The 25948-nt window shown below is 35.3% G+C and overlaps 5 protein-coding genes across 10 annotated transcripts; 3 read left to right on the top strand and 2 right to left on the bottom strand.

The window, feature by feature from the left end:
- The first annotated feature begins 1102 nt into the window (after window positions 1–1102).
- On the top strand, window positions 1103–5349 carry LOC144551764 (putative U3 small nucleolar RNA-associated protein 11). Of its 2 annotated transcripts, none has more exons than XM_078299862.1 (10): window positions 1103–1230; window positions 3136–3233; window positions 3342–3432; window positions 3542–3633; window positions 3839–3932; window positions 4023–4102; window positions 4212–4298; window positions 4400–4499; window positions 4867–4955; window positions 5066–5349. In XM_078299862.1, the coding sequence occupies exons 2-10, from the start codon at window positions 3178–3180 to the stop codon at window positions 5067–5069; spliced, it is 693 nt and encodes a 230-aa protein (XP_078155988.1). In that variant the 5' UTR covers window positions 1103–1230; window positions 3136–3177; the 3' UTR covers window positions 5070–5349. The 2 variants fall into 2 exon arrangements, with proteins under 2 accessions (XP_078155988.1, XP_078155989.1); XM_078299863.1 differs by lacking the exon at window positions 1103–1230 and adding an exon at window positions 2537–2718.
- A 2716-nt stretch (window positions 5350–8065) lies between these two features.
- Window positions 8066–11250, top strand: LOC144551758 (protein NRT1/ PTR FAMILY 7.3-like). Of its 4 annotated transcripts, XM_078299851.1 has the most exons (5): window positions 8066–8284; window positions 8457–8598; window positions 8881–9098; window positions 9438–9991; window positions 10321–11250. In XM_078299851.1, exons 4-5 carry the CDS (start codon window positions 9654–9656, stop codon window positions 11243–11245), a joined length of 1263 nt encoding a protein of 420 aa, XP_078155977.1. In that variant the 5' UTR covers window positions 8066–8284; window positions 8457–8598; window positions 8881–9098; window positions 9438–9653; the 3' UTR covers window positions 11246–11250. The 4 variants fall into 4 exon arrangements, with proteins under 4 accessions (XP_078155977.1, XP_078155979.1, XP_078155980.1 ...); XM_078299853.1 differs by lacking the exon at window positions 8457–8598; XM_078299854.1 differs by lacking the exon at window positions 9438–9991.
- An 81-nt stretch (window positions 11251–11331) lies between these two features.
- PKP3 (plastidial pyruvate kinase 3) lies at window positions 11332–16130 on the bottom strand. Its single transcript, XM_078299848.1, has 12 exons — window positions 15720–16130; window positions 14985–15242; window positions 14401–14566; window positions 14084–14218; window positions 13862–13972; window positions 13677–13765; window positions 13537–13599; window positions 12849–13024; window positions 12255–12357; window positions 11971–12146; window positions 11792–11900; window positions 11332–11713 (listed from the first exon to the last, which is right to left on the bottom strand). The coding sequence occupies exons 1-12, from the start codon at window positions 15930–15932 to the stop codon at window positions 11606–11608; spliced, it is 1707 nt and encodes a 568-aa protein (XP_078155974.1). The 5' UTR covers window positions 15933–16130; the 3' UTR covers window positions 11332–11605.
- A 4480-nt stretch (window positions 16131–20610) lies between these two features.
- On the bottom strand, window positions 20611–23280 carry LOC144551735 (NADH dehydrogenase ubiquinone 1 alpha subcomplex assembly factor-like protein (DUF498/DUF598)). Its single transcript, XM_078299818.1, has 6 exons — window positions 23124–23280; window positions 22934–23005; window positions 22295–22411; window positions 21595–21629; window positions 21098–21198; window positions 20611–20867 (listed from the first exon to the last, which is right to left on the bottom strand). The coding sequence occupies exons 1-6, from the start codon at window positions 23237–23239 to the stop codon at window positions 20781–20783; spliced, it is 528 nt and encodes a 175-aa protein (XP_078155944.1). The 5' UTR covers window positions 23240–23280; the 3' UTR covers window positions 20611–20780.
- A 209-nt stretch (window positions 23281–23489) lies between these two features.
- Window positions 23490–25737, top strand: TOM2B (tobamovirus multiplication 2B). Of its 2 annotated transcripts, XM_078299819.1 has the most exons (4): window positions 23493–23699; window positions 23850–23915; window positions 24036–24100; window positions 25465–25737. In XM_078299819.1, the coding sequence occupies exons 1-4, from the start codon at window positions 23553–23555 to the stop codon at window positions 25589–25591; spliced, it is 405 nt and encodes a 134-aa protein (XP_078155945.1). In that variant the 5' UTR covers window positions 23493–23552; the 3' UTR covers window positions 25592–25737. The 2 variants fall into 2 exon arrangements, with proteins under 2 accessions (XP_078155946.1, XP_078155945.1); XM_078299820.1 differs by lacking the exon at window positions 23850–23915 and having other exon boundaries at window positions 23490–23699.
- The last annotated feature ends 211 nt before the right edge of the window (window positions 25738–25948 follow it).

Raw genomic sequence — 25948 nt, 5'->3', positions numbered from 1 at the left:
AAATAAACGGTCCGGATCTTATTCCGTCAAATAGCTAACTGTATCTGAATTCGTCCTTAACAAAATTATAGATGAGTTGTGACCGGAACAATAATTATAGAAAATGGAATTCAATTTAAAAGAAAAGAAACAATTAGATAGATTTGAAATTGAATTTTACAGATATGAAGAAGTAAAGCAGACAAAAGAATTTAATATTTGATAGGAAAAGAAAGCTCTCAAAATTCATTAAACTAATAATATGTGCTATTATCACATAAAATGGATTGCTTTCTTTCAAATGAAAGAAATGAAAAGTTTAAAACCAAGTCCAGAGAAAGACGAAGACAAAAGCCAAGCTGAAAATCACAGCGACTTGCGATTCGGCCCACACCATGATTTCATCGACACAGAATCAATTCTCGTCAAATAGCTTTCGAGTTTGTTGTGATTTCGTTGGAGGAAGTATCCTCTCAAATTCCGCCAAATCAAATCATCTGATTTCCATTCCAATCAGGCGACGAGTGTGAATTCTCATTTCATTTGTCGTTTGAGGGAGAAAGGACTCGTTCCGTGGAAATAAAACCTAATAAAAATAGAATTCAATTCAATAGAAAAGAAGTGATTAGAATGGATTTGAAATTGAATTTTACTGATCAGAAGATTTAAACTGCATAAGAGAATTCAATATACGACAATCTAAAAACACTCCACAAGTTTACTTAATTTATAAAGTGCTGCCATTGACTTAATTTATCAAGTACTTACTGCCTTCATAACTAGAGGAAGAAATAACAAAAAACGATAGGGCATTGGTGCAAAATCACAAAAACTCTTCCTCTTCTTCTCTATTTTCTTCAACACGATCACAAAAACGATAGGGCAGTGGTGCAAAATCAGCCAGTGACGAGGGCAATGATGTAATTTCACCTAAACAAAATCTTTTCTCACCAAATACCATCAATTTTGCCGTGATTTCGCTGGAGGAAATATCCCCTCTCAAATCCCATCAAATCGAGTCATCTCCCTTTAAGACTTTCGTTCTGATCAAGAGACGAGGAAGAATTCCGATTCCAATTCTCATTTGAGCAAGAAACTGCTCATTCCGATCAGAGTGTATTTCCTCATTCCGGAAGCAAGCCGTTAAGTAAGGTTTTTCTCGTCGAAATTCCAATTGTGCGGACTTTAGGCTGTCAGTCATCCCAATTTGGCTGTGGTTGTTTTCGATCACTGGCAGCGTTTTAGGTTAAGGTATATCTCTCTTTCCCTCTCCCCCCCTCTTATCTCTCCGCACCTCCTTCTCGAGTTAAAGCATAAACACCAATTCCGTTTAGTAGGATTTTTCTCTCTTCTCCTCTCCTCCCCCCTCTTTTCTATGGAATCAAAAATGTTTCTGTCTTTCTAGTTCCTTAAAAATTATCTATTACTTTGAAAAAAGTAAAGTTGTTCAGTTGGGTCAGCAACTGCATCAGATACACTGTGGGCACCACAGACGATTCTGATGGTCAGATTTGTTTACAGGACGACTCGATGAATACATATCCTCTGCGTTAACGCAACTTTTGAGTTAAAGGATTTGAACCGTTGAATTTCATCTACGGTTTAGATTCAATTAGACCCTATCGAAGGCTCGTCAAAATTCGTCCTTCTCCAGTTGTAAAGTTTGAACAACACTTTTTTCTTCTCTGGTTCGTACCCTTCTCCTTCTTTGCTCTTTTCTTCCACTTAGTTTGAGAGAAATATGATTTTTCCAATTCCAATCAAGCCATGGCAAGTACAATCATGGCCACTAGGTCTATCACCTCTTCATTTCCCTCCCCAGGCAAGCTCAAGCTCAAGCTTTCCGCATCCAATTCAAACCTTCCTCCACTGCAATTTTAAACCCAAAGCTCCTCTTCTCCGTCCCTTCCACTTCCATGCTCGTTGTTGCCTCTACTCTCCCTACCTGGGCCACACAAATGGAGAAGGTCGCTCTTTTCGATTTCAACCTCGCCCTCTCCACAATGAATTATAGAAAGTTCTTAATTAACAGAAATGACATGTTTGTTAGATGTAAGATTGTCCGAACAAAGTAGAACGGTACGGACTTGAGAAAGAGTGTTGTTCAAACTTCGCAACTGGAGAAGGGCGAATTTTGAAGGGGTCTTTGATAGAGTCTAATTAAATCTAAACCGTAGATGAAATCCAACGGTTCAAACACTTAAACTCAAAAGTTGCGTTAATGCAGAGGATATGGATTCCGGCTCGATCGCCCTTTCGCCTGCCGCCAATCTTTTCTTATCTCCAGGGGCGGACCTACTGTAGCACAGGAGGAGGCAGTTGCCCCTGAATTTTTAAAAATAGTGCAAAAATCAGATTTATTTCTGGTCTGCCCCTCCCTAGAGCCCAATATAATTTCTGCTGAACCCAAAAACTTTTAGTTAAATAAAAATGAGAAATAGATGAAGCCCAACAATTTCTACTGAAGCTTTTAGTTGCTGCTGAAGCCCAACAATTAAAATAGACCAAAATGAACAAAACAAACAAAAATGGAATTTAGGGAAGAAAACGCAGCCAGCAGCTCTCTCATTTTCACGACTGGAATTTGAAAACGAAATCGAACGGAAAAAAGAAGAAGTTCGGCGCATCTCTGACTCGCTGACTCACCCTCTCTCGACTCTCTCTCTCTCTCTCACTCGGAGCACACCAAGTCGTTCTCTGCCTCGCGGCAGCACTTCGGAGCGATATCGAAAATTCACGGTAAATTTCGCTCTCTTACCTAATTTTGTAAATGGTTTTGAAATTCACTCAAATTTACTTGAATTCATTGAATAATGATAAATTGAATTCAACCCTAATTTATTGAATTAGAATAAATTGTCTTGAACTCTAATTTATTCATTGAATTAGAATAAATTGATGTGAACCATAATTTACTTAAATTCATTGAATTATGATAAATTGACTTGAACCATAATTTACTTGAATTAGGATTTAGGGTTTACTTGAATTAAGGGTTTAGGGTTTAGGGTTTACTTGAACTCTAATTTCTGCCCCCCCCTGGCAGAAATCCTGCATCCGGCCCCCGGCCCTGCTTATCTCTCCGCACCTCCTTAAACCCTGAACCCCAATACCTGGTCTAATCTCTCGTTTTATACCCAATCAATGTTTTTGCAGGTGTAATTTGGTGGATTGGTGTTTGTTTAAGTTTTTTCAACAATGTCTTCTCTGAGAAATGCTATACCTCGAAGGGCCCACAAGGAGCGAGCTCAGCCGTGAGTTGATTCTTACTTTTCACAGCGATACAAACTGAATGATATGATTGCTTTGAAATTGTGAGTACTAGTGCTATCATTACTTGCTGATTTGTGTATGCTTGACAGTGAATCGAGGAAGAAATTCGGGCTTCTTGAAAAGCACAAAGACTATGTTTTGAGAGCAAAGAATTTTCACAAGAAGGAAGAAACCCTTAAGGTATGCAACTTTTTAATTAGTTTGGTGGAATCTTCATTATTAATGTGTTGATGTGTTTGTAATTAGCATGGATTAAGTGTTCTTGTAATGTTCTTCTTTGAATTTGTAGAAATTAAGAGAGAAGGCATCGTTTAGGAACCCAGATGAGTTCTATTTTAAGATGGTTCATACAAAGATTGTCGATGGAATTCATAGACCCAGGTGTACTATTTTTAATGTCAAATATAATTTACTTTTAAAAATGATACATTATGTATATTATTACTGTAGATAAGGGCATTCAAGATTTTGTTTTTGAAATGCCATATCAGGTATAATCTGAATCCATAGAAGGAACTTTTATGCTGGCTTCAAATTGAAATAAGTATACTTAGTAGGATTTATATTATAATTTTGCATTTATTAGGAGCGAAGCTAATAAGTACACAGCAGAGGAGCTTTTGGTGATGGAAACTCAAGATATTGGCTATGTTCTTCAAAAGCTTCAAAGTGAAAAGAAGGTTGATTAGAATGCTATTTCAGTTCTTTTGACCTTTTTGTGCCATTTTCTGCTGTTCCCGTTATTCAAATAATGCTTTATTATATTGTAGAAAGTTGAGAGATTAAGTTCAGCACTTCATGTACTAGATGAAAAGCCTCTAAACAAGCACGTCTATTTTGCAGAAGATAGGTACTACTTTTGAATTATTATTGCATAATTGTACGAGTCTGCTATACCATTGATTTTATAGTGCCTTTTTAAGTCTTCCTGATTATGGCCTGTTGTGTTGTGATGTTAGGGAAGAGGCTAAAGAAATAAAAGCAAGAGCTGCTGACCAAGATAAAAGGCTACCCAGATTCGAATGTATCCCCGACAATATAAAACGGTAAATAAATGCCCAGAGTTTATTATAGGTTTGCAAAATTTAGCAGAATATAATCTCAGTGGAAGCTTTGAGACTAAGCTCGTTTTATTATGGGGCTTCAGGAAAACAGAAGTATCATACAAGGAGCTAAATGAGAGGAAAGAGAGGGTTAGAAAGCTGGAGAAATTGTACTCTGAAATGGCATTGAAAAAGGAGTTGCAGGTTTTTGCAATTAAATATTTTCTCTTTTATGAAATGTTTATATCCTGAACTTAAGCTATATTAAAACAATAATATTATTGTTGTTGTTGTTATTATTAGATATGCAGTACAATGTCAGATGTTTGTCTTTCGTCTTTTCTCTTGTGTTTTGAGAATGACATCCCAGTTGGTTGCATGTGAAACAAATAACCAGCATTTTTATGTTTATAACTAGCACCATACATGTTTTGTGATGTGTAAAGTGTAAACAACACCAACATTAGATTATGGTAAAGGTGCAGAGATATATCATTATACATTGGCAATTATACTTTGACAGTTTAACTAGTGTGCTCTCTCTCTCAATTTATATTTGTGTTTGAAACAGAAACCTGGACGTGTGCGAAAACTCAAGGAGGAAGAGATGACTTCTCCTACAGACAAACCTGTTTATAAATGGCGAACAGAAAGGAAGAGGTTTTTCTTTCTTTCTTTTTTAAATTGAGCTCTTATTATTATTTAATTTGATTTTTTAAGCAAATGAGCTTGTTGTTTGGTTTACTAATTGCAACTTTTATGTTCTTCAGGTAATTTTGGGAAGCTCTGTGTAATGTGCTTGTATCACTTGATTGATTTAAATTGAGCTTTTACTTGGATGCCATATTAATCTAGAAAGCCAGTTCTGTTGTGTCTCCAACACCCCCCCCACAAACCTTTTTTGTGCTACTAAGCAAATTTGAATGTAGGGATATGTATGTTGATGAAAATTTTGATTTTCAATGTGCAATTTTGAATCTCTTGTTTGTGTTTTTCTTTTTCTTGTGAATTGTTTACAAAACTGTTTTTGCCATATATATGCCGGTGCCATCTATATTTTATTTTTCAATTTTGGACTCTGTAAAGTATGGAAGAGTTTGAGCGTATCTTCAATTGGCACGGTGGTATTTTGTAACTTGAATAATAGCCACAAATTTACATGCAAGACATGTAATGGAGGTTTTTTTATCTCTCCGGCGCATGTGAAGTGGCCAGAGAAATAATTCGGAAGACTGTATAAGTCAGCCTAACATTAACTCAAAACAGTATTTTTTGAGTTAATACATATCGGTGGTTATAAACGGAGCCCATTCAGCTCCTGCCTAAAATATTGGGTGGTCTTTAATATTATAAAGCTGATCAGACGGTCCAGATGCATTAACTCAAAAGATTCTTTTTTGAATTAATGCAGAGGATACGAATTCAACAGCATCTACATCTCTAAATTTATTAATAATTTGGTAAAATAATAATGAAGTTAATTTTAATTTTACAAGCAAAAAAAATGAACTATTTTTTCAACTTTGAAGACGGCGAACTTCAAATAGATGATTGTTTTTCAAAATTTGAAAGCGCTTCGCATCGATGGAAGGAGAGATAAAAGCACTGAAATCCACAATAGAGATGCGCTAAGTTGGACTTGATTGCAGTAACGATTGATCGGAATCTCGACTCGGTGTTGTTACAAAAATATATCCACAAAATTAAGTTGCATGTAACCAAAAATAAAATTCACTAAAGTGCAAGATTTATCATGATTTGTGAAGCATTTTATATTAGAAATGTTTTTGTCTTAATATAATTAATATTTTATTTGTATTAAATAAGTTCCGAACTTTAACGCTCCGTGCTTCATTATGAATTTTAAATCCATAATTAAACAGTTCTATATAATTACAATAAATATCATTATAATGGACACAAAGGAAAACATAAAATAACTTATTATTTATACATTTAGTGTACAAATATATATATATATATATATATATATATATTTTTTTTTTTTTTTTGAAAAAACTGTAAATTTTGTAATAGTTAAAATATATTATATATATTGAATGCTATTTAAACTGTTTTTATTGACTCGCAAAAAGTGAAGTTAATGACTAAAGAGAATTTATTTAAATAAAAAAAATTAAAAATATGTTTGTTCAGATGATATTTAATCACATACAAAAATTTAAAGCATATATATTCGTCCAAATTGCTCGGAAAATATTACACTAATTAGGAATTTCCTTGAGTTTCACGGCAAACTCGTTACTATTTGACGGCTATATTTTAGAGGATAATATAAAGTTGTCATAATTAGTAAAAGCAATCTTCGATTTTATATTAGGAATAAGAAGAATTAAATAATGCGCTAATCTTAATATTAAACAATGGGAAATATTTTTTTTTTTAACTATATATATTGTTCGCTTAGGAATCAGAAGAATTAAAAATAAAAAAAGTCACACATTTTTTTATGTTTATAAACTCTCTGCCAAAAAAAAAAAATCTTCGACCAAGTGATAAGAACAACATACAAAATTTTGATTTGGTCTATTTGTTTTATCATTACTGCTATATATCTCGAGCAATCACAAAAAAAAAATGAATGTATTGTGGGCAGTGTCTAAAAGCATGTTAAAAAATTTCAATCCTACGCACAGATATCGTGAAACTGGTACAATCTTATTAGTGAGTTAGGCTAATATGACATTGGTGTTATTTGAAACTAAATAACACCAAATTTTAAACCCTTAAATCTGCTTTAAGATTCGTAATATCCGCTTTTACTGTTCAAGCACTTTATTTTGTACGAATCTTAAAGCAGATCTAAGAGTTTAAGATTTGATATTATTTAGTTTCAAATAACACCAATGTCATATTAGCCTAACTCCTTATTAGTTTACTAATAGTTTATAAAAACAAAAAAGTTACTGTTTGAGAAACTGCACGGTGCGCATATGGAAACCCAAAATTTTCATGCCATCTAAAAAGGTTAAATTGTACCGTTTCTCTTAAAAAAAAGGAAGAATGAAGAAATGAAGTAGAAGCCCCGCCGAATAAGAGTGCGTCTCCTCTGAGATATCTCATATTTTGCGTGACCGACGTGTCCGGTGCCTATTCGGGGGTGACGTAGGGGGCCATATTATTTGAGCTTTGAGATTCGCGCAGAACGCATTGTAACGGTTGGGATTTTCCGAAAAGTCACGCAAAATATGAGATATCTCAGAGGATCCTCACAAAGAGCAATTGAGCATAGTACACCTCACAGAGGAGGAGGGTTCAAAAACGTTGACTGTGGTCAATGTTGCTGCCACACCACATCTTGGCCTTGATGTTGTTCCTCTCTGTACTGTAACCCTTCGTGTTACCTCTTTTTGTTTCATTTCTTTGGATACCCAGTTTGTCTGTGGAGCCTGAGTAACCCCCCTCCTGTGTAACTTTTGGTGTAGTGTTTTCTCCTCCACTCTTCTTTCTTGTTTCTTCGCCAAACCATTTTTGGCTTAATCCTCCATGCTGTCAGCTTTCTTGCCCTCTGCACATCTGGTCCACTCACGCTTTGTGAGCCATTAATTGCTACTGCCTCCATATCCTGATATCCACTCCCATTGTTTTGAGTTTTGAGTTTTGACAATCCTCCATGTAGTTTTTTATTTTGCAAAATTTGGTTACATATTTGGCCACATAGACATGTGCCAGCAAGAAGAGAGTCGCTCTGACTCTGGGCAATAGGAATAATTGCCACTCTAGTCTAGAGTCTAGAGTCTAGACTGCAGTTAACAACTTAACTACTGTTACAAAAACCAACTTTTAGATAAATGATTTTCAAAGACCTCCTCTGCTCTTTCTCTTTCTCTTTCTATATAAAAACCAAAAAAAAAAAACCTACACTTGAAGCCTTTCCTGAGTGGCTATATATATATAGAGGGAGCATTCTGCATTCTCCAAAGATTTGAAGAGGTTGATCCATGGCTCAAGACACGGCAGCTGTAGAGGTAATATAATTAAGTGCATGCATGCTTATCAATTAGAACTAATTAACCCTTGCTCTCTCTCGATCGAAACTTGGAAAAGGAGAGGGAAATTAAATCAATTAATTTATAAGAATTTGTACAGGAAGTTTGACAAATTCAAATTAGGGAAATTCTATTGCTTATATTTTTGCAGCCACAAGAGACACCTAACAGGAGGTGTGTGAAGGAAAAGGATAGAAAAATAGAACACACCAGGGATGATTCGGTTGATTGGTACGGGAATCCCTCTGTCCGAAGCAAATCTGGTGGTTGGATTGCTGCAGTGCTCCTATTGGGTATCCAATTTCTGCCAATGCCATTGATGTCCATGCTATATATTATATTTTTAAGTTCTCCCAGCTAGTTAAAGGGTCTGTTTAAAATTATAACTGAACTTGAACCAAATACCAATTGACAATTAATAGCACAGAGCAAGAAACTAAAGAGAAACACCTTTTATGTTATGTCACTTCTCTGTTGTCATGCAGTCAATTTTAGCATATACACTCCTACATCCTTTTTGTTCATATTAATTTTCTTGTGATAACAAGTGTTGAGATCTTTAATTTGATTAACAGTGAATCAAGGGTTGGTAACACTTGCATTCTTTGGGGTCTCGGCAAATTTGGTATTGTTTCTGACCAGAGTGATGCAAATGGAGAATGCAGTTGCAGCGAATCATGTGAGCAATTGGGCCGGAACAGCATATGTGTTCTCTATGGTCGGGGCATATATCAGTGATTCGTACTGGGGCAGATACAAGACTTGCATCATCTTTCAGCTCCTCTTTTTTACTGTAAGTGTCAATCACAATGAAAACTGTTTCTATGTTTGAACTGGGTGCATTAATCAGAGGCTTTGTTACTCTCATTTAGTCATTTTAAGCAAGAGTATTAGTATAGCATCTATGGCATAGTTAAATAATAACGAAACAGATCTATTATGACCATACCAAAAGGTTACATTTAGAAAACCAGGAGAGTTAATTTTCTTATTAATCCAATGCATTTCAATTCCAAGAGAACCTCAAGCACATGATGCCATGATGAAATTAATTCGGTGATATGCAAAAAAAGTAATTTCTAAGAAGATTAACAGAATTAACCTTTTGAAATATATTCGGACATGATTCCAGGGCTTGGTGGAACTATCCTTCTCGTCCTACTTCATCCTCAAAAAATCATGCAACTCAAACTCAAATGGCTGTAAAGCACCAACTCATTTTGAGATACTTCTTTTCTACATGTCAATTTACCAAATCGCTCTAGAAAATGGTGGATACCAACCAGCAATGACGGCCTTTGGTGCAGACTAATTTGATGCAGAGTCCCCCGAAGAACAAAAATCCAAAATGGCGTTCTTTAGTTACTTTTTTGTGGCAAACAATGTTGGAAGTTTATTTTCTGATATTGCACTTGCGTACTTGCAAGACGAGGGCCGGTGGGCACTTTCTTTTGCCTTTTCTGCTGCTGCATCTTTTTTCGGTATCATTCTTTTCTTTTCAGGAACGTTACGTTTTAGGTACTTCAAGCCGGGAGGGAACCCACTAATCAGGATAAGCCAAGTTATAGTTGCATCATTCAAGAATAGAAAGGTTAAGGCACCACTGGCAGAGCACTTGTATGAGGTCGATGGGAAGATTTGTTCCACGATTGGAGGGAGAAAGATCGTCCATACTCCGGAATTCAAGTAATTTAATATACCTTCTGAATTAACAAAATAACGACTTAATTTTTATTCGAATAATTTGTAAAGATAAAATGTATGTCATACTCAAGTGAAGTAATCAACTCCAGTCAATCCCTTTTTTAGTTCCAATTTTATAAAATGTATGCCTAATTGACTCCATTTTGGTTATGTAAGACTTATAATATTATCATCTCACGGCCAAATAGCATGTCTTAGTGAGTCCTTGTCAATTTCTTTAAATGCACTTAATCTCGAGCTGGTTAAATTAATTGACATAGCGGGCACATGTTTACACTTCTCTGATACAATTAGTTCTTCCTTTTCCGCAGGTGTTTAGACAAAGCTGCTGTGGCACGGCATCCAGTGCTATCTTCTGAAAGTACACCAAAAGGATCCTCCAATCAATGGACGCCGTGCACAGTGACACAAGTAGAAGAGGTGAAATGCATCCTTCGCCTCTTCCCAATCTGGCTTTGTACTGTAGTATACTCGATTGCATATAACCAAATGTCATCAGTTTTTATCGAGCAAGGAGAAGCCATGAACTCCACTGTTTCCAAACTCCAAATACCACCCGGTAGCATGAATGTGTTTGAGATATTTGGCGCATCATGTTTCATTGCTCTCTATCAATTCTGCATCTCCCCTTTCATGTTGAAAGTTTTCAAAAAGGACCTCACCGAGCTACGAAGAATGGGAATCGGGTTCTTAGTCTCAATCATGGCAATGTTTTCAGCTGGACTTGTCGAAGTTTATAGGTTGAAACATGCCAAAAGAGTATGCGCCGGTAGGTGCAATGATTCCAGTAATTTAAGTATTCTATGGCAAATGCCTCAATATATGTTGGTTGGAGCCTCAGAGGCTTTTACCTATGTTGGCATGATGGAGTTCTTCAATAAGGAGAGCCCTGATGGATTAAAGAGCTTTGCGAGTGCATTATATGTTGCATCTATGTCAGCAGGGAGCTACTTGAGTGAAATAATCGTGATAGTTATCGTTAAGGCGTCGGGAAAAGGGAGCAGAGATAGTTGGATTTCAGAGAACCTCAACAAAGGTCATATGGACAAGTTCTATTTTCTTATTGGGTTACTCAACGCATTTGGTTTCATTCTGTTTGTGGTGTGTGCTAAGAGGTATAGAGGTGTACAGTTTGCTGGACATAATGAAGAAATCGGGATTTCGGTGATAATCAATGGAGAGGAAGAGGTGGCCCGCATTGAAGAAATAGAGGTCGTGTCCAGTTTAAAGTTGTAGAGATTTATTTTACTAAAATCATAATCAATAATAAGCTATCTCAAGTTGTACAGGATGTTGATAAAGTCTTTTTTTCTCTTGATTCATTTAAAACGCAATTTTTTAAAAAATATATTATGATAGTACATCAAATTTAAGCTCAGTTATAATAATTCAACTCAAACAAGAAACCACCAAATAAACCCCTAACTACTAAAAGCTCCGCTATAAAACTAAAGGCACTTTGCCAAGGCAAACATTTTATAATTTTATAAGGAGACTTTTTCGTCTTCTATAGAAGTTCTGCATTGGCAACCCTAAATAACAAAACAATATTCAACAAATGCAGCATTTGTTGTTTCCACACTCCTTGTCAGTCACTTAAACTTTACGCACTTGGATATGGTGAGTTGATTCACGTCTCCAGATGGATTTCACTCCACTCTGAACAAGAGTCACATAATCTCCTTTCTTTATATGCTTCCCATTCTGTTCATCACCAAGTTTACAAAGTTAACATTTGTTCCAAGACATTAATCATGGTAAATGAAATGTAGAATTGAGTACCAGCAAAGCTTCTACAGCTCTAGAGAAAGTCTCTTCAGCATCATTCGAGAACTCCATTTGTACAGGCACTACACCTTGATATAGCACAAGTCTCTGCTTTATTCTCTCTCTACAAGGCAGAAATCATGTATTATATTCCTCTCAAATATCATTTTTCCCAAATCTCATTGCTAACTTACTGGTTTGTAAATGCGAAAATTGTAGAAGCGGGGCGGAAGTGGCTCAATAGCACAGCCATGGACCCGGTCTGTGTGAAAACAATAATAGGTGTGTGCAGTGCATTTGCCATGGTGGTTGCATGAAGGGCAAACATTGTACTCATCTCATGTGGAGTAAATTCGCTGCTGCCTAAAGTCTTCAATAAAAGAGATAGGAAAAGCAAAAGGTAATGAACAAGAATATTCTGTCTGGTTTCATAAATGAAGAATGTCAACAAAGAAAAGAAAAGAGAAAAACAATTTACCTGGATAGGTGTTGAAGGAGCAGTTAAGGTGGTTCTAGCTGATATAGTTGATTCAGTTCTTAGCGCCACTGTATGCATCACTGTTACAGCTTTTAGTGGGAACCTAAGTAAAAACAAGAGGAAGGGGAAGAAGATTAAATAATGCAACATATGCAACTTTGTCAAGAGGAACAAGACCACTTGTCAGAGCTTTCTATGCCTGGAGCTAAAATCTTTATGGCTCAACTAAAGTTAAAAGAAAAGCTAAATAAAATAATATCACATGTACCCATAAAACCTACAATGAGCACAGTATTCTAGTGCCATTATGGTTCAGGGTTAAGGTACTAGGGCAACTTCTCAATTAAACGGACAAGGAGTACAAAAGAAATTGTGCTTCGCCAGTAAATTGTTATGTTTCTATGTTTTGGTAACGGTATACATGATATTTCCCATTCAGCCCTGGATATCCAAGAATGTGACATTTTGCAACAGTATATGATAAATTGCTCTAAAGATATTGCAATTGAACACCAAACTGAATGAAGGGTGCAAAAAGAAATATTACGAAAAAAACAGAATTCAGTTCAAACCCATTATGTAAAGAGGACTTACTTGCCGTGAGCAGTTTCGCCAGAAAGCATGATGGCATCAGCACCTTCTTTGACAGCTATGGCTATGTCAGAGACCTCGGCTCTGGTTGGAGTGGGATGGTCTATCATGCTCTCTAGCATATTTGTCGCGACAATCACTGGCTTCTCCATGCTTCGGCACCTCATTATTATTTCCTCCTATTATATTTTACAAACAAGACCACTTGTCAGAGCTTTCTATGCCTGGAGCTAAAATCTTTATGATCTGAACAAAAGTTCTCCGACAGAATTTGAGTCCTGTATTTTGGGCATATATGTGTAATTTCTAACTACAATTTAGCAAGCTGTAGACATGAAAAGAAATGACCAGGGACAAATATCCAATTCTCAAAAAAAAAAAAAAAAATGGTCCTTTGGAGCCACAGCTGTAAGGAAACCACCATACTCATATTCATTTTTGGAAGTTCCATGGTGAGAAGAGTCAAAAGGCTTTCCCACATACACACCAAATAGGCTATCAATAAAAAACCTCACTCAGACCAGCATCCAATAAGCTATTTTTAAAGAATCTTACCCACAAGGCCACAACAATACCCAATAAACTATGATTAGAAAAAACTTGCCTTTACTTATCTTAACAAGTATTTTGGTAAATGAATAATCTGATGCCAATGACAATCCAATGTAAAACAGAAAATAATTAAAATCACCTGTAACATGGGAACGTCTTCAATTGGAAGCTCAGCCCCAAGATCCCCACGAGCTACCATTGCCTACAAGGACATTTAAAGTTGGATTTGTAACTTATGGCTCAAACATATGAATATGATTGAAAGAAAAGGATTCTAACCCCATCAGATGCAGAGATAATAGATTGAAGATTTGGTATTGCATCGGCACTTTCTATTTTCACAACCACGTGTATATCAGCATTGCAACCTGCCAATTGAAGATAAACAAAAGAAATTACAAAGGAACATTAATTAAAACATATGCAAGAATAAAATATAACATTTCGGGTTAACTAACAATTACCTTTTAGGAAATCTTTCAGCTCATGCACCACTTCAGCATCCTTCACAAATGAGACAGCATAGAAATCAACCTTGTTTTCCACCCCAAATTTGATGTCTTCCCAGTCCTTCTCTATAGAAGTTGTAATAGTAAAACACATAAAAAATAAAAAGGCACGGCATCAACACTAGAGATGAATAAATTTGTAAAACTTTCATATTGTACAGTTTAGGGGCTTGTTACCTGTTATAGATGGAAGCGTGGCACTCTTGCCACGCACATTTAGATGGCGCCTTGATTTAAGTTCACCACCATCTATCACTTCACATTTAACTGTATCAGCTGTCTTGGCCCTCACAACAAGTGACATCATACCTCCTACATGGGTGAATTATTGGTCAAACAAGTATATATAAGTTAACAGCACAAAAGAATTTGAACTGCCAATATCCTACTTTCAGACAATGCATCAGTATATTTTTTAGTCCACTAGGATATGCATAGTAGGAAACCAATCCTTTCACTGATTTTTCACAACTTCAAAAGAAATTAGAGATTACCATCTACCAAAAGGGTATCACCAACTTCCACATCATTCACAAAATCATCATAATTTACACCAATGGTATTTTCATTGATCAAGCCACGGTTTATGGTAAAATTTAATTCTTGTCCTTCCTTGAGCATGATTGGCTCAGTAAGGTCTCCACTCCTGACCTCAGGTCCCTGCAATAGCACAACATATCATTTTACTAATAGGAAATACAGAATACATATACTTTCCTAGTCCTAACAGGGTCGTGTTAATATAATAAGGTGCCAATTATAAATGGGCTCTACCAGGATAGGTGAAAAATGTCATCTCCATGTAACTATTGTACTTTTTGTACCCTGGCCAATTTTAGAAGTCCATTAATAATGAATGATATGGATGGAGATTTTTAACAAGTTGGAATTTGTGTTCATGCAAGGCTTGGCAAGAAATTGTTTTTGCTCTTCTTCCTCATCTAGAAATAAAACCAGTTCAAAATCAACACTATTAAAGCATTTCCTATTATTTCCACTTGAGTAATTACGGCACTTCACTTGCCCCGAATAGAACAAGCATTAATCCTTAAAGCACAATTAATGAAAAGGACACTACCTTGGTGTCAAGCATGATGGCGATGACATTGCCATCCTTATTTTCGGCATTGTACTCCTTCACCAAGTCAATAACCTTCTTATGGGATTTGTGGTCCCCATGGGACATATTCATGCGTGCCACATTCATCCCAACCTCAGCCAGTTTCCATATCATCTCTCGAGTGTTTGAGCTCGGGCCAATTGTGCATACAATCTTTGTTTTCCTTGCTGGATTTATAAACACAGATCCGGTGTCTTGTGTCGAGTCAGTTGTTTCCTGAAAAACAGCAAAATAGTTTATAGCTAACAACAGAATAATTCTGAAATATAATAGAGAATTTGACCAAACCCGTTGCTATTATTAATTATTCTTTACAGGTTACTTTAAAATATTTTACGTCATTTCCTGAAGATAAAATAAGGCATGACCGAGACTTAGACACTAATTCCAGCCAGATCACAGTTAGTTCATACAAAATGTATCCTGATCTTAAGCTTCCCTTAATCCCCTCTAAAGGATCTAGAGTTTTTGCCAGAGCTAACCAATTCTTACAACCAGTTTCCAATTCCAATGACGATTAGCTAACGAAACATTGTAATAGCTCTAATTATGCCTTTTAGTTATGTTAAAAGCCCACGTAAACGCAGATAAATACCGCAGCAGCAAACATAAAAGAAAGAAAAATAACGAAAATTTCTGGACTCGCTCCGATCCACCAAACAAAAGAGCTTTGAATTCATTTTTACTACTCACGGGGTTTACAACGCCATTGGGTGAAGCGAGATCAGCGACCTTGGCGTTGGCGTCGCTGGTCTTGACAGACCTCACTACGAGATTTCTCCGACTAACAGGCGGGGCCCACGATCTGGTCCTAGCTATACTCTGGTTGACGCGCCGAGAAGCCGAGTTCGTACGAGTGACCGGAGAGATCTGCGCCGCCATGCTACCGATTTCCATCGCCGCCATCTGGAGCTGTTAAATGTCGGAGAAGAAAATAAAATATGTTTCGGGTTGTGAGTCGGCACTGAGGGAGGCGGGGTTTAAGAAGCGTGCCAAGTGCCACGTACAGGAAAGAGAAAGAGAAGAGAAAGAGAGACTCCAGCAGAGTTGGAGGCGCCAAGGGGGAACGGGTTAGAAAAGGTACAGACGAGGGCGTTCTACTTCTAAAAATAAATCTGCTGTAATTCTTTACTCTTTGGGAATTACAGGACCCTGTAATCCCAATCCGTACCGTTGGTCTTTCTTGAGATTTGTGCATGAAAATTTACTTTTTTTCGAGATCTGTGCAGAAAACATTTGAACGGTTGATATTGACAGCAGATTCGGACTCTCTACTTCTGCCTCGATAACTAATCATTATTTGTTTACACCTGGAACTTGGTCGTATATGGAGTGCCTGATTTTCATATAAGGATTTTCAATGCCGTATAATCCGTACTAGACCATTAGACAATGTCCCCCGAGTTACGTTAATTTGATCTGAATTTCCTATAGTTAGCATTTCAGAGAAATCAAAATTCAAAAGCAATTTGTCTTTTATTTAATTTTGAATTTTAGTATTTATACGTAAATTTAATGCGTGAAATTTTAAAATTTAGTTGAAATTACATATCTAGTCTGTGTGTTATTTCTGAGAAATACACATATTTATCTGATTTTTTTTAGTGCGTGAAATAAAAAGTTTCTTTCTTTTGTCTGCATGCTCACTATTGCATATTTTGTCACACACTTTTTCAAAAACTACTTTTTTTTTTAATTTCGGTTTGACTTGAATCCTTTGATATTTCTCTTTTTATTGGTCGGCGTGTCTTTCTCTTTTATGATTTACATGACTTGAGCATGTGCGCTCTCTTTTTATGTATACTGGATGTGCATATTATTTCTTTTTAGGCATACACAAGTATCGTATTTTTGCGAAAAAGTCACGCAAAAATGATACTATCATTTTTTATAATCTATTTGTTTGCTAGATTTCATATTTTTTTTAAAGGTCAATCACTTCTGAATTTTGAATTTTGAATTTTTCAAAATACTACAAATAAAAAAATGTGTCATTTGATCAACTCGTCATTTGTAAAGAAATTATCTGTATAATGATTGTAGAGGAAGTACTATATAAATATATAGTTTCATAATTTGATCTATTTCTTTTGACTTATTTGGTGACTTTTATTTACTTATGGAGCAGAAAATATTTCGCTATACGGTATACACCAGGTGTAGAAGGTAAACAAATGGAATATGCGACAAACAGCGTGCCAAAACCAATGAACTCCGAGGCTGTTAAAATAAATGGAAAAAATATTAAATAAAAATCATTTTCAGAAAAATATGTTATTGAATGACAATAACATATTTTGGAGCCATTTGTGAGAACATTACATTACAGCCGAACCCCCAACTGACAACTGTACTGTGTACACCAGTGATCTAGATGCTAGTTCTTAAATATCTGGTCATGTTCAATATAGTGCTGTAATACACTTAATTGTAATATGTATAAATATTTTTTTTTAATTTGTCGTTAAGACCGAGGCATAGAAGGTGGGTACAGATCACCGAATCAAGGAATCCAGCTTTGATCCTCTGAGACCTCATTGGTGTGATCCAATCTGTAAAGCATGTCAACATAGGTCACATATAGAATAATAATTTTGAACAAAGGAACAAGCTGACTCCTAATTTATTATTATTAATGGAGGTGTGATGGAGTGATGGTACATCATTCTACATTGGTGAATTTCAGGTTCACTCCCCGAAAATCTATAAAATTACGATATTTTTTATTATAATATCATATTTACTCTTTTAAATTTTAAAAACTCACAAATTTATTTATTATTTTTATTAAAATTCATTTCAATTTTATAGAGTTCATATTTTACCTTTTTCTGAAAAAATAAAAATATATAGTATGTGTAAGAAATGTTCTATCTTCCTATCAACATGCTTGTGAGAGCAAATTATTCATTTTTCTACCTGTGGCGCACACATAAACGTATATTTAAATGTTACGGTGTACGCGTTAGAAGTAGAGAAATGAACCATTCGCTCTCACAGACTAATTAATTAGGTCTATTACACATGCTATATATTTTTAAATGAGGACTAAAATGAATCATGATAGAAACGGTCATAAATTGGATAAATTTGTGTGTTTGATTATAAGGATAAATATGATATTATGAATTTCATAAGGGAAAATATATAATTTCAAGATTTTTTGAGGGGTGTACTTAAAATTTCCCTTTTTCTTTGTAAGTCAAGTTTTGCGTGCTTATACAATATTTTTTGTTCTTTGATGTGGAAAACTTCTCCATCCAAAGATTTATTTTTTATGTTTTCTTGTAAGTATCAAGTAAACTGCGTACAAATGAAAATACTCGATGTTGAAAATGCAGCATGCGTGAGAATTGAGATGCGAAAGCCGTGTAAAATGAGAGAACGGAATATCAAATCTTATATCCGAGATGAATTAATTTCTTGGTCAAAATAATATATTCGGATTATATTCTTTTAATAAATACGTTTTAACATCATTGATAAGTATCAACGATGTTCAAAAAATTAAAATATCATCTTGCGTATAAATAAAAGATTACAATATATTAGCATTATTAGTATTATTTAAATGAAGGGGAGGTTGAGATTGCAATAGTGCTTCTGAGAATTGGTGAACATTTGCTGGAGTTCTCAACCACCAATTAACGCAGAATGGAGTGCTTTTGAGGAGATCCTTCAAGTTTGGTATTTGCGGCAAGAACACAAATCTTTCTCTTGTGTCCATATATAGACAAGTCAGAACAATTTCGCAAAAAGATGAAGGGTAAAGGAAGCGTCTAATTGTCTACAATTTTTTGGTCCGCAGAAAAATTATCATTTGACTTGTATAAATCTTGTAAAATTATTAATTCAATGCTGTAACTTGTATAACAAATTTTACAAAAAAAATACTTTGAATTTATAACAAATCTTACAAAAAACATACTCTGTGTAATTGCAACTTGCACAATTTGCCAAACTAACTTTACTTGATGCCGGACCACTTGATGTACTTCTCTAATGACAATTTTAAAACCTTCTGAAACATTTTAAAATTGAACCACTTCTGAAACTTGCAATTTTTTTCAAAATAATCCCGGAAATTATACAAAATTAATTTTTTTGAATCAAATTTTATTTTTCAAAATTAAAATTAATTTTAATTTTTTTGAAAAAAAATTCATAATTTTTTTCTTCAATTATTAATATTTATATATGCATCTATATCCTACAAATTAAAACTACACATACTGTAGAACATAAAGATGCAAACTATAGAACTTCAATACTGTAAATTTTTCAAATGTAAACTATAAAACTAACAGATGCAAACTATAATAAAACTGTAAATCTGAAACCTAAAACACTATAAAACCAAGATAACACACTGCAAAAATTCAATACTATAAATTTAAAAGATGTAAACAGTAGAACTAACAGATGCAAACTATTGTTAACAACTAATAAAATATTAACAACTACATTGTTAAACATTAGTAACTGTTCACAAGATGAATACTGTAAAATCACAAGATGAATACTGTAAAATTAATAGGGTGAATATTGTAAAATCACAAGAACAATGCTCCATATTGCCTCTCTATCATCTCTTTCCTCCAGATTTTCACAAGATGAATACTGTAAAATTACAAGACGAATAATATAAAATTAACAGGCTGAATACTGTAAAATGACAAGATCAATACCTCATATCACCTTTCTATCATCTCTTTCCTCCATATTTCTACAAGATTAATATTGTAAAATTAACAGGGTGAATACTGTAAAATAACAAGATCAATACTCCATATCGCCTCTCTTCTTAATCGATGTTTAAACTAATTTGTTTTTTACCTTATGTAAAACTGACACATCTTATGTCCCAATTAATGAAATATAGAGAATAGATCTCTAGGTTTCTTTGTCAAAAACAATCTATGTAATTTTGAATTTAAATATTAAATTCAAATTAGACATTGAAATAATGTGAGATTCGATATTACTCACACGACAGAGTTGAGCACGATGCCTTGCGTGGAGAGATGACGTCAAAAGTTATCGCTGCCAATCCCGAGAACTAGACGGAGAGAGAGATCGAAACTAGAGAGACGGTAGTGACAGGAGCGGAGTTGAGAGAAGAGAGAGCAATGAGATCGGGAGGGGTGGGTGGGGTGATGGGAGAGCCAATTTTGTTTTTGTAGAGAGAGATCAGAAGTTTATTTTGAAAAAAAAAAGACAGATTAGGAAATGAGTATAAAAGAAAGGTCGTTAAAATTGGACAGCTTTAAAAACACATTAATTAGTGGGACTGACAGTTAATGATAATTAAAATCAGACCAGATTAGTGTTGTGGACAAAGTGTTGTGAATAGAAACCTTGTCTCTTGATTTAAATATGTTTATTAGGTAGTAATGAGTGAACTCTGATGTAATGTAAGGTGCCTACGGGCTTTGAATGACAACAACAACAAAAAAAAAACCTCAGCAAATGATAACAGAGAGGAATCGGGCTCTAAATAGTCAATTTTGGTAACATTATAAATTAAGTTTTCTTTTTTCTTTTCTGGAATTTGGTGCACCACAAACGCAAATAGATGGCGTACGTAAATAACACTTATTTTCATAACATAACGTAAAAAGCATAATTGGCAATCTATATGCACAGAATGATTATAAAGAAACAAGGAAATATTTGACACTAGAAAGAAAAAGACTAATACATTCCTACAATTTCATGAGAAATTCCCTTCTTTGAGCACAGAAATCGGAAAATTCAAGATTCAACCCCATAAGGCAGAAGAGCAGCAGCAACATGTCTACCCTCTTCATTCAAAATATTATACGTAGATGAAGCATTTCTCTGCAGAGGAAAGTGAGGAAAAATATAAATCAGACAGACATAAAAACTAAATGCCTAACCCAGATGGTATACAGGTCAGGTCAGGTTGGGGAACAATAGAAAAGACCTATTGACATCTCAAGCAACTGCCAAGGTGCTAGCAAGTACAATGTAACATCGAAGTAACAGCAAATTAATTTCATACCAGATGGGGAAAAAAAAGTCAGTGTTACAACATGTAAGATAAGTACCGAATCAACAGCTTCCAGTTTCATGCCAGTTGAACGAATGAAACGGCGAAGCTCTGGGTCCACTGGTATGATATTTCTTCCACAACCAAGAATCAGAATTTCTGCACCAATGAACAAAACAATAATATCATGTTCATACAGAAACCATACATCCATAGAAAGTAAAAAAAAAAAAAACGTGCACATTCCAGCAAGGCAAGGAGATATTACAATCCAATATCCATCTTATCCTAGTTCTTCAATAAAGATCCTAACATTCTAGCTTTCAGTAAATTATCTGGGAAAAAGAGGAGGGTAGTGTCGGTTTTTTTCATGTATAACTAGGTAGAGGCATATATGCAATTTGAATTTTTTATGTTTCATAGGGTTATAATGTCAGGGATACACAATGTTCTCCTTTTGAAAAGATGTATTCATTGCAGGATCAGAGAATGAGGAGGGGGGGTTTAAATGAATTAAAAAAGGAGCAAAAATAATGCTTACAAGAAGAATATTACCTGGAACTGGTCGAACAATTTGAAAGATTGAGAGGCTGCACAAGTGATAAAAAAATAATAATTAGCATTCATAAGTTTCAAACTAGAAAAGAAAAGGACATGCATGAAGAATATGCTTCTCTGAGTCTGACACACTAGAACTTCACAAGTGAATACATATAAAGAGAACAGTCAAAAGTTGGCAAATGACCAGTTAAATGAAGCCGTTTGTGTCATTTTCTAATTCTCACATCATTTGTGCAGGTCTTATCGGCTTTCAAGTCAGTTAAGTTTTTCTTTGGTTCTGGATCAGGCTGATCAGTTAAGGGATTCAGGTTTATCTCAGAAGAAATTGTTTAGGAGCATCATGATTTCTGTTTGGGCAACAGGTAGTTCAAGTTCAGTTCATGTCACATTTGGGTCAGACTGGATTGCTTGCTAGCGAGCTGTTGGCTTCCAGATTTGTTCATGTTCAGGTGCTTCAAGATGGGTCCAGCTCAGGTTAGGGTCAGGTTAAGCAGTTATGTCGCATCAGTTCAGAATTTTCCAGAATTGTGTCCTTTCACATTGGTCAAAATTACAAGTAAACTAAACTCAAGAAAAATGAATTGTAATGCTCAGAGAAAGAAATTGTAAATAGGAATTCTAACTTTTTACAACCTACAAGGAGATACATGACTTGTGCACATGGCTTATCTAATAAAAGGAATCAAGGACATACCTTTGAGGGGTTATATCGGAAAATTTCTTAGGAGCCCACGCCATTATTTTATTCTCCACTATAAGCAAGCTACCTTCATATTTTGAACCATTAATTGTGAATCCAGTATCTGTGTACCTATCACATCTTGATGTTGTTAATTAGCCGCAAATGACACTACTTTCAATCCTAATTTATTCGTAACCTCTCAATATTTGATAGGCAAATGACACTACTTTCAATCCTAATTAGCCGCAAAAGCACATCCAACAACTTTTCTATTCAATTTACACTCAAATTATGATCTTATTTGAGAAGAAACTAAGAATAAATAATTACTAGCCTTAGTTGTTCCGGACCTAAATACTTACTTGGAGCTTCTTGTTTATTTATTTTTTTTTTTTTGGAAAGAAAAACTTCAATAGTCATTTACATTACGGAAAATGTTAAATATTCTTGGAACTTGTTGTTATTATTTTCATTTTTTTTTTCTTTGTAAGCATCACATAAAGGCTTTTATAACTCTTGACTTGCTTCTCATTAAATTTTCTTTGTGACTGATAGACGTACCAAATTGAAGTAAATGAATGAAGAATTATCTCATAAACACAGAACAAAACTTTGAAATAAAAGAAGGCAGGTGATAAATAATGAAATTACCCTTGGAAACGAAGCTGATCATCGGGGACACCATCTATGAGATTGATCTGATCATAGAGCGAAAATGCTCTCCTGCAACGACTCTCAAATCAGTGCTGGTCACAGAAAATATTGCAGGGTCTTCCGCATTTAATAAATCGAGGTAAAAAATGGAGAAAAGGGGAGGAGAAGAAAAGAGAGGAGAAGTGACCTGAGAGAAGGGAGAGTGTGATTGGTAGTGGGACTAAGAGGCTGCTTTCTAAGCGTCTTGACAAGATACGGCACCATTGATGCTATCTTCTGCCTACCTCCTCCCCCCATCGCCATTCTCTCTTTCTTTCCTACTTTGTCGGATTGCGTCTGCGCCTCTCTTTTCTCTTTTTTGTTTGCCTACTACGGTCTACGGTTACGGTGTGTTTATTGGGTTGGGTTTAACCTGGTTTTGGGCCGAACTCGACGACTTGGTTCGACGATCCAAAATGAAATACACATAATAATGCCAAAGCATTTTGATATGGAATTAAACTCTTTTACTTGAGAATTCTCAATTACCCGGCCCGGCGGCCCCTCGAAATACTGAAAAATACAAACAAACAAGAGAGCAGACGAAATTTGGTGTGCAGAAAGGGGAGGGGAATCGATGGCGACGATGAGGGGTGGCGTAGGAGGAAGTAGCAACAGCAACAGAGAAGACAGCACGAAGGCGACAGTGGCGGAGCAGATTTCTCAAGCCGTGCAATCCACCTCCAATCTCCTCCACCTCATGCAACACTCCTCTCCTGCTCAGGTATTATTGCTTCTCCCCTCCCTTATTTTATTATTGGGATGCTTCTATCTGCTACATATTACATGTCCCCCAGCTGATATAGTTTGGTGATCACTTAATTTGTTCTTATAAAATGTGAATGTGTTTTTGCTGAAATTTTCTTCTCTACAGGCAGAATTAGTAAAACTTCCTAAAAATCTCCTGGCTAAAGCTTCTCTTGCAAAAAGTACTGACCATGTATGTCAAAATAAACCCACTCAATTTTAATTTTAATTTTAATTTTATTTTAAGTGGTGAGAATTTCTATAGGAAGGCGCTCTCTATCTATCTATTTTAAAAAAGTTCCTTTTATCTCAGGTTCTGCAGCAACTGCCTCATGTCATTTCTTCTTTGGATGCTTACATGGAAAGCAGTTTGAATAGGTGTGCCCTCTCACACTCACCCCTAGTTTAGTTTACTACCTATTCAACAATAATCATGAAATAAAATTATGAATGAACTTATTGACTAGACCATTTTCTCCTGTCGAAAGCAAGTCTTTAGTAATCTTGAATGATGGTGGAGAGAGTGGGAAAACACTATCATGGAACAGCTTGTTATGTTGATTGTTAATCTTGGATGGTTGTCTAAATGGCAAGCCAAGTTGTGCAAAGGTTGGGAATAGAGGACGACTTGGCAGCTGAGTTCTTGCTTGGGAGGTAGAGAGAGTCCAGGTGGTATATAAAAGGATTGATGAGGTTTTGGCCAAGGTGGATAAGTACTCTGAGCGAGGGTGACGGTGACGGTGGAGCAGTAGTTGAGAGTGAATTAGAAAGAGAATGGGAGTAGGAGAGGGACTGAAGCTGTAATATCATCTATCATGTGACTGGTCATTTTTCGTCATTGATCATATCTAGATAACCATACAATCTGACGGTCTCAAATTCATCGCCAATATTTGTCAAATAATTACTGCCAAATGTTTTTCCTTTTCTATTGAATATACCTTGTCTTTCAATTTGGTCACTTCATTTTACCCGTGCTGACCACTATACTTCCATTTTGATTCAAAACGGGTGATTCTGTTCATTACAAATTCAATTAAAGCTTGATTTGTTACATATAAGTTTTCTACTTGCACAATTGTATGGAATTAATTATAAGAACTTTGGATTTCTGAAACATAATTACATAGATATTTCTCAAGATTGTAACTGGAAACAGTTTCAAATTGTATTTCATGCTATTGATAATTTGACATATTAATACACAAGTTATTTTACTTGTAATTTAAATTTCTGAATTAACATATCCAATTTGGACAAAACTAAAGTGTAGTTGCTATGGAGGGACAATTCTAAGTTGTGTGAGCAAATGCAACATGAGGTATAGTTTAGTGACCTTGTGAAATTAATCACCCTTGATCTTTTGGTTCCTTGTTATTATATACTGTGCTCTTTTGCAAATAGCACCCCAGATTTTACTGCATCAGCGAAAGCACAGAAATTTGCTTGCGGTTGCTACAAATATCAGAAACTTCAAGACTCTATGCAAATAATAGCTCACCTTTAAGACTTCCCATAACTCCTTTTATCTTACAGCACTATCCTTGACCAGTTTACAAAAACTCGATTGAGTCACTAAATCATATTGTAATTAAATTTGGATTTAAAAATTGGTTGGGGCAAAATTTCCGATGTTGATTGAAGCATGTTTGTTCTTTATCATTTTAATTGAACTGCTAAAGTGTTTTTTGCTTAATGTATATAGTTTGGTAAGGATCCTGATTGATCATTTGATATTACAGTGCTGCTCAAATTAAGACCATAAGTCAGCTGCTGTCGAACATGGAGAACTCTCAGCTAAGATCTGTATGCTCCTATCAGCAAGAAGAGAAACCGAAGGAAGGATGTCAAGTTAAAAGAAGTGATTGACCATTAACATCATCGCATGTCATAGGCATAGCAGTGGAAATGTACATTGAATCACATCTTAATTTGTATTGTTGCTTTGAATGTTAAATGACGAATTATGAACCTTAATTATAGAATGCAAGTTACTGAATACATAGTAATACAAATGGACATTATTTTTTTTCTTCAAAAAATGAACCTTACAGAATAACATATTAGCTAATGATCATGTTAACATACCTCAACATTTCTATTGTTCTATTCATGCTTCTGTTGGTCCAATAATCATTGAGATTCGTGCAGTCTCAAAAATTAACGGCCTCGATCTCATATTTGCTGAAGAAGAAATTTTAAGAGTTTCAACTTGTCATCTCAGAG

This window comes from Carex rostrata, chromosome 3, assembly GCF_964058835.1.
Source record: "Carex rostrata chromosome 3, lpCarRost1.2, whole genome shotgun sequence".
Taxonomy (NCBI): domain Eukaryota; kingdom Viridiplantae; phylum Streptophyta; class Magnoliopsida; order Poales; family Cyperaceae; genus Carex; species Carex rostrata.
The sequence above is the reverse complement of the archived record's forward strand: the minus strand, read 5'-3'. Positions and strand labels throughout refer to the sequence as shown.

Excerpts from the sequence above, each read along its gene's own strand:
- LOC144551764 (XM_078299862.1), top strand. The coding sequence starts at position 3,178 with ATGTCTTCTCTGAGAAATGCTATACCTCGAAGGGCCCACAAGGAGCGA. Across the intron at positions 3,433-3,541 it reads AGAAGGAAGAAACCCTTAAG|AAATTAAGAGAGAAGGCATC; the intron begins GTATGCAACTTT and ends TTGAATTTGTAG. Across the intron at positions 3,933-4,022 it reads AGCTTCAAAGTGAAAAGAAG|AAAGTTGAGAGATTAAGTTC; the intron begins GTTGATTAGAAT and ends ATTATATTGTAG.
- LOC144551758 (XM_078299853.1), top strand. The coding sequence starts at position 9,654 with ATGGCGTTCTTTAGTTACTTTTTTGTGGCAAACAATGTTGGAAGTTTA. Across the intron at positions 9,992-10,320 it reads GTCCATACTCCGGAATTCAA|GTGTTTAGACAAAGCTGCTG; the intron begins GTAATTTAATAT and ends CCTTTTCCGCAG.
- PKP3 (XM_078299848.1), bottom strand. The coding sequence starts at position 15,932 with ATGGCGGCGATGGAAATCGGTAGCATGGCGGCGCAGATCTCTCCGGTC. Across the intron at positions 13,600-13,676 it reads TTATCTCTGCATCTGATGGG|GCAATGGTAGCTCGTGGGGA; the intron begins GTTAGAATCCTT and ends ATGTCCTTGTAG. Across the intron at positions 11,714-11,791 it reads GAGCTGTAGAAGCTTTGCTG|AATGGGAAGCATATAAAGAA; the intron begins GTACTCAATTCT and ends GGTGATGAACAG.
- LOC144551735 (XM_078299818.1), bottom strand. The coding sequence starts at position 23,239 with ATGGCGATGGGGGGAGGAGGTAGGCAGAAGATAGCATCAATGGTGCCG. Across the intron at positions 22,412-22,933 it reads GATCAGCTTCGTTTCCAAGG|GTACACAGATACTGGATTCA; the intron begins GTAATTTCATTA and ends AAGATGTGATAG. Across the intron at positions 21,199-21,594 it reads AATTGTTCGACCAGTTCCAG|AAATTCTGATTCTTGGTTGT; the intron begins GTAATATTCTTC and ends TCATTGGTGCAG.
- TOM2B (XM_078299819.1), top strand. The coding sequence starts at position 23,553 with ATGGCGACGATGAGGGGTGGCGTAGGAGGAAGTAGCAACAGCAACAGA. Across the intron at positions 23,700-23,849 it reads AACACTCCTCTCCTGCTCAG|GCAGAATTAGTAAAACTTCC; the intron begins GTATTATTGCTT and ends TCTTCTCTACAG. Across the intron at positions 23,916-24,035 it reads TTGCAAAAAGTACTGACCAT|GTTCTGCAGCAACTGCCTCA; the intron begins GTATGTCAAAAT and ends CTTTTATCTCAG.